Source organism: Ruditapes philippinarum, unplaced genomic scaffold (assembly GCF_026571515.1).
Source record: "Ruditapes philippinarum isolate M1 unplaced genomic scaffold, ASM2657151v2 ctg1334_1_1_1_1, whole genome shotgun sequence".
Classification (NCBI taxonomy): Eukaryota; Metazoa; Mollusca; class Bivalvia; order Venerida; family Veneridae; genus Ruditapes; species Ruditapes philippinarum.
In genome coordinates this window covers 253,081-268,511 of record NW_026855305.1, presented here as the reverse complement: position 1 = coordinate 268,511, position 15,431 = coordinate 253,081, and the positions used below count along the sequence as shown (strand labels likewise).

Below are 15,431 nucleotides of genomic sequence, written 5' to 3'. Positions count from 1 at the left end.
TGATCGGACTTAAGTTTGATCAAGATGAGACGCTTTAATTTGCACATAAACATTTTCTGAGGTCTTCATTCATAGAACTTACACCCATACACATTTTAATAATAATAATAAGTAGATTGGCTAAATAATTTTGGATTCCAGCCCTGACAGATAAATTAATTTTGTAGAAAGCTGGAAGCCAAGCTTCGATTAAATTTTTGGATGGATTCGGCGTTTTAGGTTGTTTCTCAGTAAAATCCTAACGTAATACCGGCTCGCCGTGGCGAGCCGGCATAATAAGTAGTAGTCGTAGTAGTAGTTGTAATTATAATAATAATAATAATAATAATAATAATAATAATAATAATAATAATAATAATAATAATGTATAGCATGGTACAGTATAGTATGGTGTGGAATGGTATGGTATGGTGTGCGTACAGATGTGCCTGCAAGCTTGTACATGTATGTATCGGTATCATATGTTTATCAAATACCACTAAAGTTTGAAGGGGATATTGCAATGGCAGTATCACTTATGTCTTTTGTGTTATGGTACCCTTTTCACCAAGACTGTTCTATCCAGAGCCAAATATTGAACTGCTGTGTAAATCTTTAATTAAAACTGACATGACTTACTATATTAATAACGGCATGGTGGGTCATAATCCATGTGCTGTTCTGTTACGTCCCTTATTTATATCAAATTGCACAGTTTACAATCTTGATGACTAAAATAGTATTGATGTAGACTGACAAAAATAAACAAAACAAAATTTTTATAACGATCATTATGTTTATTTCATATAAATAAAAAAATAAACCTACACAAAATGTTAGCTGTAAATTGATTCTATGACACAAATTAAGACCTATATGATTTAAGAAAAAATCTCTGGAAAAGGGAGAAATCCACCGGCAGCAATTTGGATGGATAACAACAAAATTACATGAACATTGTAGAATCAGTTTAATTTGTTCAAAACAATTTTCGCTATAAAACATCAAGTGAACATGAAATATGTTAAAACAATTTGTATAAAGAAAACACATGTATGGTATAAAATATGTTAAATTACAGTAAAGAAAAAGACAACATTGTTATTCATATACAGAGCGTTTTTTTTTTATTTTCAAAATCACTATGTTGGTGACAGTTTAGAAAGAATTAGTTGAATAAATATGTTGTCAAATATTCTATCAGACTTATAAAACATTAAGAACAAACACTTTTCAAAAAATAGTATAATTCAGATTTTATTAACTTACAATAAATATGACATCATATTATATTAGAACCATAATATACGCATTTATTGTACAACACACAAAGCCAAATGGCACATAAGACAAAAAAATCCAAAAACGCACAATACAACAGCAAATCAACGACAAACAACAAAACAATGAAAACACCATTAAACATATAAAACGCAATATAAGTCTAGAATATGTTTTTAGGCACTCTTTAGTTATGTATTTCTGTTCATTTCACACTGATTATCTCAAGGTCTACAGCGGTCGACGAATCTTGGGTAAAGGCACACTTCACGAATGTGGTGTCTATGCAGAATCCAGCATAAAAACCGTTCCAAACCGAGACCATAACCACCGTGTGGACATGTTCCATATTTTCTCTTTTATAAAAAAAGAAAGAAATGTAATTAATGTAATAACGATGATTATACTAGTATATCCTGACATCCTGACTAAATAGTTATATAAGCTTGTTTCTTTTTACATGTATTTGCTTTTTTTACAGCGGTAGTAATAAATTATGACAAAATAATTATATAAGTAAATAATTAAATGTTTGAATAAAAACTGATATTAAATGAAATTTAAGATTAAAAGGGAAAAAAGTCAATCTAACCTGGTCTGTGTACCAGTAATAGTTTGTCGGGTCTATTCCTTCCCGTTCAAAACCTTCCTTCAATTCGTCGTACTGCCACACCCTCATTGAACCTCCCACAATCTCGCCAACATTTGGAAGCAACAGGTCAACCTGAAAATGTCTAGCTCTTTGAAAGAATTTCAAGCAATAAAATATTCAATATTGGCGAGCAGCTAGATTTTACGATATCAAGCTCCTTAATTCGAGAAACAACTTGTTCATTAAACACCTTTCTAAGTTACCCATCTGGCTTATGTAAAGATTTGTTTTTTTTCACACGTTGGTCTAGGAATAAAGTTCTATATGGATTCCTTCCATAGCAAAGAAGAAAAAATGGCCTGCCAACAGTTAGAGAATGGTTGACTGCACAGATGTGCAGTCTGGCCTTGCTATACACTGCTGGTAAAGACTTATTGCTTTCGTTTCCATTGGTTGCATCAGCACAAGTGTTAAACCGTCATAATTAATATTTTCGCCGCGTCTATAAATCTCACAAATGAAGGAAGGTGAAAGTCAATGTTACAGATCACGTCAATCCAAATTAATTATAAAATCAAAATAATTCTTCCTTATTTTGAAACATTAACATTCTACCTGATTTTGTAACACTTGTACAGGAATGAAATTGTAGAAACAATATATTCATCTTAAACCTTACCGACTCAGTAAGTCGTCTGTCTTCCTTGCATCTAGGCATGTAGAATGATTTTATTTCTGCAGGAAACTTGCACAGAAATATTGGCTCGTTAATCGCATCAGTCATCTTTCTTTCTGGTGCTTCAGGTATGTCCTTAAATATATACATGTAAAAGGTATCAGTTTTTAATCGTCTTTATTCAGCCAAATTATAACAGAAAAACTTCATCTTCCATCGGACCCTTGTCCACGAATACCGGGTAATTATTCCAAAACCATAAACTTAGTTTCAGTTAACCAGCAATGCATAGCATCCACATTTAAAGAAAAATTAATGCATTTCAAGAGAACAGCATAAGACCTCTAACCTTTGAACCCATGAGCACTATTTTAGAATATTGTTCAAACATGTACTAGTGTACGGACACTTACGTCACCGAATTCATAGAAAGATCCATTATCTTTTGTTATGTTGTTTTCTTTCAAATATTTCAGGGCGTCAGTGTATTCCATTCTTCTGAACGGCCTTTTCGGAGGTTTGAAATCCTGAAATTTTAAACACAATAGCGTTGCTAATGAGTTCTGATGATAGTTGAGCAAACCTTTGTTTTGAATTGTACTGGCAATACAATACAATACAATACAAAATTCTTTGTCGAAGTCGTCATTTTTAATATATATACGAGTAGTAAGCAATTAACACGTTTTTGAAACTCAAGTTTAGTACATGTATAGACTTCTGCATTCAGAGGTGATTCAGAGGAATTTGACTGTACGGCCAATATTTATTACCCACTACTTCGACATATTCTATGAGATATCTGCATTATCTGCATTTTCAACGGCATCGAACCAAATGAAATAAATCAACCAGTACCCTATAGTTATAAAATTCACAACAGAAATTGTACGACAAACAAAATTGCCAAAAAGAGCAAATAGCTTTAAATTACCGGGTTGAGTTCATACACTATGTGTCCCAACGGAGATTTTAATATCCTGTCCACAACATCGCAGATTAAATCTTCCAGTCTGTCTAACAGATCATCAAAAGATATGAACGAACACTCGGCTTCAATATGTGTATATCTGAAACAAATTATAGTTTAGTTTCAATTTTATTTATTTCAGCTCAATTGTGAGGAAGGCTGGCCGGACTTTCTACTTCCTTGAACTAACAAAAGCTAGGGTTATGTGAGAAAATATGGTCGTGATCCAAAAAAATAACTAGAAACTCTATTTCCTTTGTTGAGAGACAGTCGCCTATAACACTATTATGTTAGTTGGGTTCCTTTTGATATTCCTAATATATGTACAGTAGAGGCGTCATCAGTGAAAGTATTACACTTAAGCCCCTCCTATATTTTCTCCCTTTAAAAAGTATCTATACTTTCACTGATGGAGACTTTATTATACATGTACAATAAAGTCTCCATCAGTGAAAATATTTCCTCCCCTTAAACAAGTATCTATACAATAACATACTCAGCCAAATGTCGTCTGGTCCTGGATTGTTCAGCTCTGAATGAACTCGCAATACAGAAAACGTCTCCCATTGCTGGGATAGCTGTCTCAAGGTACAACTGTGAGGACTGGGTCAAATACGCCTGTAACACAGAAGTGCACAAAAGAATGGGAATGAATAAGAATTTGCTGGGATATACACGGTGATTAAATACCAAATGACTGCCTCTTATCGTCATCTCGGCTAACATTAACAGTGTTGCTACAAGACAAAATAGAGAAAATAATAATCCCTAAAGAAGGCCCAACACGGCATAATTGAAAATGTTGCAGGCTCGGTTTGATTGAGCCTGTTCATGGACGGTACTGTTAAATGCAAACTACCGTCCACGCCCCTTAGCACCGGCTTAAGCAGAATTCAACATTTACTTTGAACTGGTACAATTTTGAATTTTGAAACATCCGCAGATGTATTCATATGGCGGTTATCATGGAACCTTCAATGTGACACGTAAGTGCCATTCCATGAAAAGCGGCATATGGTCCCCAAATAAAAAAAATGCGTGTGCCCTAAACGAGGAAACAATGGGCGGAACTAAATAAAATGGAATTTCGAAAGGGGATCAGAGGTTATGAAGCCTGCATATAACAGATAAGACGTCAAAAGACAAATTTAAAAAGCAGGCCACATATCCTAAGGGGGATTCAACAGTATTCAAGTGAGGAATACTGGAAGTTTGCCATATGATACTACTCCTCGACACTAAAGCAATTTAGTTCACTGACGTTTAACTCGAAATAATAATGGTTATCATACTTCACGTTTGTAACGTCATTTTACATTGTATAATCATGACGTTTATATAATCTTTATTCACGATGCAAGATATTCAATTTTCCTCGGTTTGTATTTATGCAAACAACCGCTTATAAAGAGCAATATAACCTGTCATTTTTTTTATTACCAATAATATAATTACACTCCATGAAGCGTTAACATTGTTCAAAGGTCCACCATAAAATAGACGGCGATAGTCATACGTACCTGCTCGCCGAAGAAATCGAGCTTGAATAACGTGGAACCTCCTTCTACCTGAGTCTGAACAAGTGTTGGGGCTGTAACCTCGAAATATCCACGACTGAAGTAATGTTCCCGGAAACAATGCATCACTGTAGATCTCATTTTTAAAACTTTAGATGTCTAAAAAGGGAAATAAAAATGAAAAAAGAATGCCTAAAATAAATATATTAAACCATAATGATACTCATGTTTTGTTCAAAATGTATAATTGTGAATGGTGTAAAAATTGGAAACGAAAATAAAAATGATAAAAGTGTAGGTTTTTGTTTAGTTTTTTAAATGTCTATACTGCACTTACATATCAATGACAGGCTAAATATACGAAGAAACGGTTTTTTTCCAAAGATTCAACAAAACATTTTGACAGATATTTCTAACGGATAAAATGCTCCTGTCAGTGACTCGATCAAAGGATCGTGAATTTGAACCTTGCAATGCTCTAGGATTTGTTTTTTTATTACACAAGTACAAAATAATCAAGATGGTGGATACGAATATGCATATTTTCAATTTATTTCTTTCTACATGACCGAGCAGTGTATTAAAGAAGGTATGTACTCACGTTTTCTCCTCTGATCATGATATGTCTATTGTCTAGCTGTACATCAACATGTGCCTCCTCATTTAGTAAATTGTCTGCGCCACCTGCTGGAGAGGCTCCGATCAACTCCCAATAGTCCACAGTCATCTCGTGGTCTCCTTCGGCCTTTATACAATTGTCAGAAAATAAACAGCGTTCAACAAACTCCAATTGCCAAAATAGTTTAATGTAAAATTTGTCATCTTTACACAATTATGGAGAATATTTTGCATGCAAATAGCGTTTCGATAAAAGCAAAATTTGTTTAAGAATTATCCTCATTCTTTTAATGGTCACCTTGAAATTAATCTACTAACAGAACAGGCTTGTGTGCTGGCATTTGCGCATCTGGTTTGATTGTATGAAAAGCGCCGGACATTATTTTCAAAGTTGTATCAAACGCTCTGTAGTATTTGTGTTTCTGTTTTATATTTATATTTATTTTACTTTCAGGTTTCTATAGATACAATTAAAATTATGATGAATGCATACATCATCTACTGTTTGAGATTACCTTTTTTCCTTCTGGTAACTTTTTAATGACACCATATACACAAATGGCAGCCTCTGTAGCTAAGGTGACGGCATCGTAAGTTTGGCACTGAATAAAGAACAGACACATTCACTGATTTAAGATTATCATACAGGCGCGGTAAATTATTAATGACTTCAATATAATTCTATTAAGCATTTTGCAATTGTTATTGTTAATCTTAAATTGCTTATCTATAAATAACCACCTTTGAATAATATTTTTATTTAAAGAAGAGAAAGAGACTAAAATATCCCACAGGGTTATGCATATCGTTATATCTTGATGATTTGATGGTTTACCCATCAACAATTATGTTCTTTTATGTCGAGTATCAGATAATTATTTAAAGAAATGTGCTTTACGAGAAAATTGATGTAATATTTATTTCAATATTTATGGATTTTCAAACATATGCCACTACTGAACTATAAGAATTGAAAAGGATAATTATTTATAATATTTAATCAGTACCAGGAGATCTGTCAAAATGCATTGAAGAAAGCCCGTGCCATCTCTGATAACGACAAACATAAGTGTCTTGCCCTGTCTTCTAAGACGGTGAACCCAACCATAGATCTTCACACGGATATCCCGGGTGTTTACAGCATCACGTATTTTAATCTATATAAGAATCATACTATTTAGTTCGTTTATATGCATACTCACATTTATATATAAATACATTCATAGGTATTTTGATATTCTTTATTTAGACATAAACTGTATTATTAAAATAACTTATTTTAATGAAAATGTTCTGAATGGACCGTCGGCAGCAAAACTGAGTAGATGAGATGATTGACTTCAAATCAATTTACTCGTTACTTAATCCGGCTGAATGCATTGTTTTCTTTTATATGAGGATGGTTTGCAATGCTGCTCAGCAGTGAGGCAACTGTTAGATTGCCTTTAAAATAAAGAATGTCACGGCAGTTTTGTTAACAGCAAGAATAAGCTGCAAAATGTCTATACGACCTGAACAATGACGCTTGAACTTGTGAACAACCATAAATAAATAATAAGAAACGAAAGCCACTGGGATTCATTCGCCAAACAGTTGTCAAAAGAAAGATCACTATACAAGTTAGCGAAGCCACTAAAATTCAATCGCCAACTAGGAACAACAGTGCACACATAATTTTAATAGAGATTGTTTCGATATCACATTAAAATCGTATACTTTACCTGCTTGGGGACTGGCAGACTTGTATCGTTAGTAATAGTTATCTTCCTTGCTTCTTCTAAATTCTTTTCCCTTCGCTGTACATCAGCCTATAAAATGTTTCAGTAATTCAACTTAGTTTGCATTTATGATCAAGCTTGGTGTTTGAAATATTTTTTACCAATAGGATTGCAGTATTTCAAATGAATCGTAACACATTTTAAAATTAGTATATCGGCATTAAAAATCCCAACTTTTTATTTATTTATAAGTAAATATCGACTAGTTTACAAGATCTTTTGCACATGTTCTATGCACATGCAAATGTGTTGTTATATAGAAGGCTTGACCTGCGTATTTACTGATTAATTACGTGTGAAAACACGGAGATATTGTAAGGTCTAACAAAAATAACAAAAAAAAATATCTTCTAAAATATAACATATGACACACATCCATTAAATCACAAAATTAAGACGAGTGTCTCTGAAAGATTTATAATTTACACGAATCTTTTATCTTGTCAAAAACATATAGAATTATTTTAAAAGATGAATCTTTGAAACTATCCCGAAATGTGCAAAAAGGGAAATATATTGTACATTTGCATTTGATAATTTAACCGTCTAAATGTCTTTTCGTTAAGCATTTAACAACTATCAACTTGCAATTTCAAATGAGAAACAGCACCAGTATAATTCATTTGGATATGAATTCGATGTATTAACTGTAATAAAATGTTTCTAAATGTAAATATCGATTCTAAGTCTGAAACCGAAATGGCAGAAATCAAAATGGTAAGTATTTAGCTAAATACCGCTGGTCCAAAGGAGTCGCAATACGATTCTTTCATATGAGCTAAATACAATATTTCGTTACAATGGAAATATATAAAAAGCCTGAAGCTTAATAAGAAGTAAAGTGAATTAAAGATGGAAAAAAAACTTACATCTTTTTCCTGGCTGTCAACTTGTTTGTTGCTCTCTCTCAGCCAGACCTTTTGCCACTTCTTTATTTGTGACTTGGTGGCTTCTTCATATTTCTAGTCATAGAACATGATTCTTTCAGTAAATTCATTTCAAGAATACTATTTGTATTATAAGTAAAACGTTTTAGCTTTCATAAGGAACATTCACTTTGTTTATAATATTGATGCTCATATTTCTATAGATAAAACATTGCATCGTTCTCCTATATTTAATTGAAATAACAGTACTTGGAAATCAAACAAACTAGTTATTCATTCACAATTGTTTAGAATTTGTATACACTGTTACTTAAATGTACATTTACTGCACAGTGTAACAATGAAATTAGACAGTTAAAAGAATCGTTGAAACATCACACTAAAATTTTATCTTATTCAACATTGAGGAATTAATCAGTCTGATATGTTTTATACTCGTCACACTTACACGAGTACAAAGCTCATTAGAAAACACATTGTAAAAGAGCATTATATGATACCAAATCTGTTTCTATTTTTGTCATAGAAATTATCTTGCATGAAAGTGAAAAAAAAGAAAACTACACAACCTTCATGAACTTGTCTTTGAAATTAAGAAAACGAAAAACAAGTTTTCTTTAGTTCTTTTGACTAGAATACTTACAGCTGCTCCTTCTTTCCCGTCCACGTAGATGGTTGGAAAGGGTTCTTGTCCTGCATGTCTCATAGCCTGTAAAGTTTTAATCCCATCTTAAAATCATGTTTCATCTCATATTTTTTATCTCAACAAATTGCAGATAACAATAGTGTTATTTTAATGTCCATTATATACACACAACAACACAACAATCTTTATCTAGTCTAGGTTGCATGACTTATTTATATGAAGTAATGTGAAATTGTAATTAATAATAATATAATTGTACTGTACAAATTTAGGGGTTTTCTCCATCGTTTTCAAGTTAAAATGTTACATAAATTTTGGACAAAATCCATTAACATGTTGTTTACTAAATAAAAATATAAGAAAATAAAAATAAAAATATTCAACATTAAAAGGTCTAAAATGTGAAAGTTGTAGCTCGTTCTACATGTAATTATTTTCTACACACAGAAAAACATTCGGATAGCATAATATTTGCGCATTACAGAGTATCTGCGTATCTGTAACTGTGAATGATTGCGCCATAAACCTAAAAGCTCATTTAATGGCTAAACAGGGTGGCTGACAGTTACTCCCGATTTAATTTCAATAACAGTCACCAGAAAATGTTTTTACAGTACAATTCATCATTTTATCCGTACGGAAACTTTATTTAAAAATAATTCAATGAATCATTTTGAAGCTTACCGACTTCCTAAAAAAATATCCATGTAAAAACGGGATATCCAAAACTTAAACTTTCCGAAAGCAATCTGATTTAGTTTTTATTTATCAAAACTTCAAAGAAACAAACTTCTGGGAGTCTGAGCACATTTTCATTCCCGATATTTTAAAAACAAAGTGTAAAATGACTTTGTATGACTTGTATATTTACTAGAAATTAAAGACTAAAAAGCCTTAATCAGAAATTAATGCTTGAACAGAATTCCCTTGAAGTTTGAAAAATGTTGCCCTGACAGTATTTATCTGCTTGATTTAAAGTAAAAAAAAGTAATCTTATTCGTTTAAATACATAACGAACGAGGAATGCTTTAAGATAAAGATATATAAAATAGTAGCGTCATTTCTCGAAGGATTTTCTTCAAATTTGGACTATGCAAATTTCAACACATCATTCTTACTACTTAGAATTTAATTAACAATCCATTGACAGGAAAAAATAAATAAAATAACAAAACAAATAGACTACTGTAAAATGAAAAAAAACAAACACAGAAAGACAGTAAAAATCGGAACAAAATGAACAGTCTCTGAATCGCATTAAATCTGCGTGTAACCTAATATAAAATTCTTAGAAGTAAGTTATGACATATTGGATTTGGTATGGTCCAAATTTCAACAAAGTCCGATACCGAAAAATGTCAGTGTCGGGTTATAAGTGCCTCTGAGTGTATGAGGCGACTTTTACATTATTAAGATGCAATACGTACCTGTAGCACAGTTTTATACGGTTTAACGGCGCTGCCATCACCGCCCTCATCGGACCCAACACTCTCAGACGTGTAGATTTCTATAAAGAAATTAAATTAATTGCCATAAATTAATAGTTACACATTGAATTACAATCATTCTATACAAAAATATAAATATTACAAACCGAAATTATCATAAACGTTGGACAGCCATTACAAAAAGTATGTTTCCCTAACCTACAATTTAATCGTTACCACAAATAAGGTCATAATTTCATGCGATAGTGTAAGATATTTTGTATTAGTTTATCCATTCACAGCTAAGAGACAATTGTGACAAAATGGTAATTAATATGGTCCTGTATTTTATTTCAAAGTGAACAAATATTAAAGTTTTGAAATCATTGTTAATCAAGAAGACATTATAACATTATTCATTTTACTGAAGTCTAAAATTCGATTCATAACGCATTATAGATGCCATTACATTGATACAAATTATTACATTGTCATCATAAAATCAATGTATAAGCTTCATTACCGCGAACAAAATGAAGAATAAAGTTAAAACAAACGGTACTTATATTTACATGCGTTTTTTTTATAAGCCTCTACATGCCGAGTTATTTTAAAGCACATCCAATAGCACACCAAATAGACAAATTCCAGAAACTTCTATTTCTTACCACGTACCGTATGTTTAGTACTTTTTAACAAGGAGTACATAAACAAAAAACTTGTCTGCAAAAAGTATTTAAAACATTCACATTCAAGACAAAAATATCGTTGAGAGCAATTTAATAATAACAACAATAAAAAAAAATTGCAGGTTTAGATTTAAAGGCAAGGTATGTCTCAGAAATGAGTGTAGAAAGGGCAAATACATGTTTTATAATGTAAGTAATAATGGATTAAGTTGATAGAAAATGAGATTTTATTTTGTAATTAAGGTATAAAATGTAAACAAAAAGGAATTTTTGATATCAATACAAAATAGAATCTCACTTTAATTGTACTTGTTGCCAGAATGAAAAAAAACAAAACAACAACAACAGATGGTTCAGGTAATGCCAAAGAGTTACTTTTTGCAAACAGTAACAGCTCACCAAAAATAAATAAATAAATAAATAAATAAATAAATAAATAAAATAGTTAAATAAATATAAAATAAAATAAATAAATAAATAAATAAATAAATAAATAAATAAATAAATAAATAAATTTAATTTCATTAATTTAATTTAATTTAATTTAATTTAATTTTATTTTATATTTATTTATTTATTAATTTATCTGTTTTATTTATTTTTTTATATATATATATTTTTTTTTGGTGTGCTGTTACTGTTTTGCAAAATGTAACTCTTTTGCATTACCAAAGAGTCAATTAATTATTAATTAATTAATTAACTAATACAATTAATTAATATAAAAATAGGAAATAAATAAATAAATAAATAAATAAAATAAGTAAATAAAATGAATAAAATAAAATAAAATGAAATAAAAACACAACAAAAAAGAATTAATAAAAAATAAAGAAGTATAGAAAAATCAATAAAGATAGCATTTTAGGTTCAATTAACGATGAACTTATTGTAAGTGACAACTTTATCAAAATAATTCGTGTCTACTTATATTATTAATTTGTTAAAAACGCTATTTTGAATTTTCTGCAGCATTCGGCCATTCGGCCTTCTTCAGCGGCATTTATAATACATACAAATATATTCAGACAAAACGAGGGAAATGACGTAACGTTAGGTCAAATGTTACGTCAAATTCAAAATAGCGTTTTTAATTATATAAGGCAAATTAGTAATTTTATCTAATTTGTTAATTTTAAAATATACTTTTAAACCTAAATAGAATATAACGATTATTACTGTCATTACATATGTACAACTAAAAGAGTACTAAGAACATCTAGCATTTTGAAATATAACTCTTTATCAAAACGTGACCCACATGATTCATTCTTTGAAAGTATTAAAAATCATTTCTTTTCATTTCATTCATTTATCATTTCTTTTACAATTACCTCTTTAACAGGCATATGACAAACCCGCCAACCATACTTGAATTAAATCAATGACATTTGCAATATTTCTTATATTGTGTTTAAATTAAGTTTGAAAATCTAAACTTTAAAAAGAAAAAAGCAAACAAAAACTTGAATGAAATAAATCTAAGATAAAAGTTTACCTGAAGACATCTCGTTCTTTCCGAAGGATATTGTGATATGGAGTGTTTAAAACAGAATTACGAACTATAAAGTACTGGACGAAAATAGGTACGCGTCAAACTACTTTGTGTTTTGCCGAAAGATGATGCAATGATAAGTGTTGACGGCGAAATGCATGACCTGTATATACTTGTTAAAACATATCACTTCCTTTCCAAGAATTAAAGACTTGAAAAGAAACTTGTCCAAACATCACAGTTTTGGCAAAAAAAAAAACCCGACAAAAGTCGGGAAACAAAGTTAAAAATGGTGCAGGATCCGTTTGTATGACTCCGATTATAAACCGAAATAATATGTCACTTGTGTGAAACCCCGGCAGCGATAACCTTTCATGATTTTATGTCAGACACGTTATTTGAAGTATCTTAATTATGATTAGTTAAATCAGAATAAACATTGATACATGCAACATGTATTTATTTATGTTTTAAATCTGTTAAACTTTAAAACAACTTTGAACATAAAAATTGCCTGACTTGGTTTTCATAACTTATATAAGGCTTTTTATATTGAATATTCTATTGTGATACATTTTGTACATTCTTCTCAATCCATTCTTTAGGGGCAATATTAGTCTATCAAACCCCCGATGAGGGCACCTTCACTATAACAGTTGCGTGCAGGTGCTCGTTAAGATAAGGCACATTGTTTATGGCTGTTTAAAGTGTTCACGTGATAATGATCACATATTAATAAATTTTAACATGCTTAAGACGAAATGATAAACAAGTGACAACGTGATTTCGTATTATTGCATATTAAGCAATAAATATACCCGTATTTTAACGTACATTAACGCACGTAGTGACAGGAGAAAACAATCTTCGAAGTAAATTCAAAAGTTGTCTGCGTATAAACTCTAATGAACTATTTACATTTTCATACCAAAGTTTTAATGAGTTTTTTTTTTAATATCTTAAAAGTTATATTTATTATACACCATTAATCACCGTACCGGATGTCTTCAAAGGTCGGTATGGCAATGATCTTGATTTATGACCTTTATTGATAGTTCACCATCTAGTACATAATGTTCAGAGATAATTTTCAAAATTGGTTGATTTTTTCGAAGTAAATTAATTAATGCACTTTAAGGTTTTATATGAACTTAGGACTGAGGTTTCCAAAAGGCACATCCCGCCTTGTGCGTCTTTGTAAGAATATAGTGACAATAAACTTGAAATATGCGATTCACGGTCCTTTGTAGAACATGCAGAGCAATTTGATGAGTGTTGTTTTTGTTAATATAAGATGCCCTGCAGTTGGAAAAAAAAAATGCATGCATACACAAGCTCAGAATATGTCTCAAAATAACTGTAAACAATTGAAAATGTTGTAGGCTAGGCTATATCGAGACTTTTCGTTACGGCAGTGGCCAAAAATGACCGTCCACATCCCTAGCATGCAACTTGGTAAATAAATAAATATTTTTTTAATAAGGTATTTCATTTAACTCTACTTTAATCAAATGTCAGTACATCAGAATTGCTAATCTTTAAAGCTATGGTCAATATGATGTCTAGTTTTGATCGGTCTAATAGATAGTAGTGCAGTATCACAGGATCTAAAAACTTGCAAATATTCTGCTAGGCGGTGATAGGTGGCGTGGACGGTAGGATGTAATTACCGCTGCCGTCCATGAACAAGCTCAATCAAAATGAGCCCGCAACATTATCTGTTTCTTTCTGATTATGTCTTTCTCTATTTTAGTTTTAATTTTCCGCTGAAAATCTAGGCACTGTGAAGTATTATTCCATAACATTTTATGATTTCCATATTATATCCGTAACATATGATAAGTAAATACATTACAAACATATGGAAATAAGTGATCCCTTGGTAGCATTAAAACAGAAAAATTAGATGAAAATTGCAGACTCTGTTTGATTGAGACTGTTGTACATGAAGGATAATGAAAATGTGCTAAAACCGGATTGAGCGGTATTCGTGCTGGACTCAATGATCCCGAAGAACCAAAAATATAACAACACTGAAGTGAAGTACTGGGTAATATTTCACGACTGCCACACAGCACTTGACACCTGCTGTTGCGATGCAAACTAAACAGAAGAACAACGCGAATATGTTATTTTCCCTGTGGTGACTGATAGCTTCCTATAGTCCTATAGTCGGGCAACATCGGTATAGTTTTGTTTACTAGTATGTCACACGCTTCATATTTTGGTTAATTGGATAGAAGACTATTTTAAATTTTGAAAAAGAGTGTAAAAATAGCATTAAATGAAATAAATGAAAATGAAATGTAAATCAAATCGTATAAAGTCAGAAAGTATGACAGTAATAAAAAAAATAGATGATGTTGAAAGCACATCGGACTGTAATAACTATTTTGAAAAGTAATTTGGAATTGAAAAAATAGCACAAGCAGTAAATCCATAAAATGTATGATCATTTTTTTTTTAATTTGAAAAGGGAGTAGAATATGCCCTCTTTGCAACCAAAGCATAGGTGATGAGGCTCACAAAAATCTTAAACCTAATATAGAACTTTCACAATATAATGAAGTTTGGTAGTTAATGACCAATCTGTTTATGTGATACGGTATACAAAAACGTTGCATATTTTAAGCAAACAATGATCGTCTTAGAAAAGTATTGGCTACAATAATTTTGATTAATTAATAAAGTTTGTTTTGTGTAAGTTTTACTTTTCAAGGCTAAATATGGAAAGAACAGTGTAAAATAACACATAATTATAATATAAAAATCGTCCAATTTGTTTACATCTTGTTATTTACTTCATGTCTACATGCATTGTGATTGAGTCAATAATAAAATCATGATCGTTAATATAAGGTGGTGTGATGAAAAAT

General features: G+C 31.1%; 1 protein-coding gene across 1 annotated transcript; it reads right to left on the bottom strand.

The window, feature by feature from the left end:
* Nucleotides 1-1,337: 1,337 nt before the first annotated feature.
* On the bottom strand, nucleotides 1,338-12,719 carry LOC132742856 (asparagine--tRNA ligase, cytoplasmic-like). The gene is made up of 15 exons (XM_060731346.1): nucleotides 12,559-12,719; nucleotides 10,372-10,451; nucleotides 8,942-9,007; nucleotides 8,281-8,373; nucleotides 7,355-7,441; nucleotides 6,641-6,790; nucleotides 6,149-6,235; nucleotides 5,617-5,760; nucleotides 5,019-5,174; nucleotides 3,995-4,116; nucleotides 3,463-3,598; nucleotides 2,942-3,055; nucleotides 2,532-2,663; nucleotides 1,853-1,984; nucleotides 1,338-1,616 (listed from the first exon to the last, which is right to left on the bottom strand). Exons 1-15 carry the CDS (start codon nucleotides 12,566-12,568, stop codon nucleotides 1,485-1,487), a joined length of 1,641 nt encoding a protein of 546 aa, XP_060587329.1. The 5' UTR covers nucleotides 12,569-12,719; the 3' UTR covers nucleotides 1,338-1,484.
* Between the last annotated feature and the right edge of the window lie 2,712 nt (nucleotides 12,720-15,431).

Coding starts and splice junctions, on each gene's coding strand:
- LOC132742856 (XM_060731346.1), bottom strand. Junction 3,056..3,462: donor TAGTGTATGAACTCAACCCG/GTAATTTAAAGC, acceptor TTAAAATTTCAG/GATTTCAAACCTCCGAAAAG. Junction 1,985..2,531: donor ACAGACGACTTACTGAGTCG/GTAAGGTTTAAG, acceptor AGACATTTTCAG/GTTGACCTGTTGCTTCCAAA.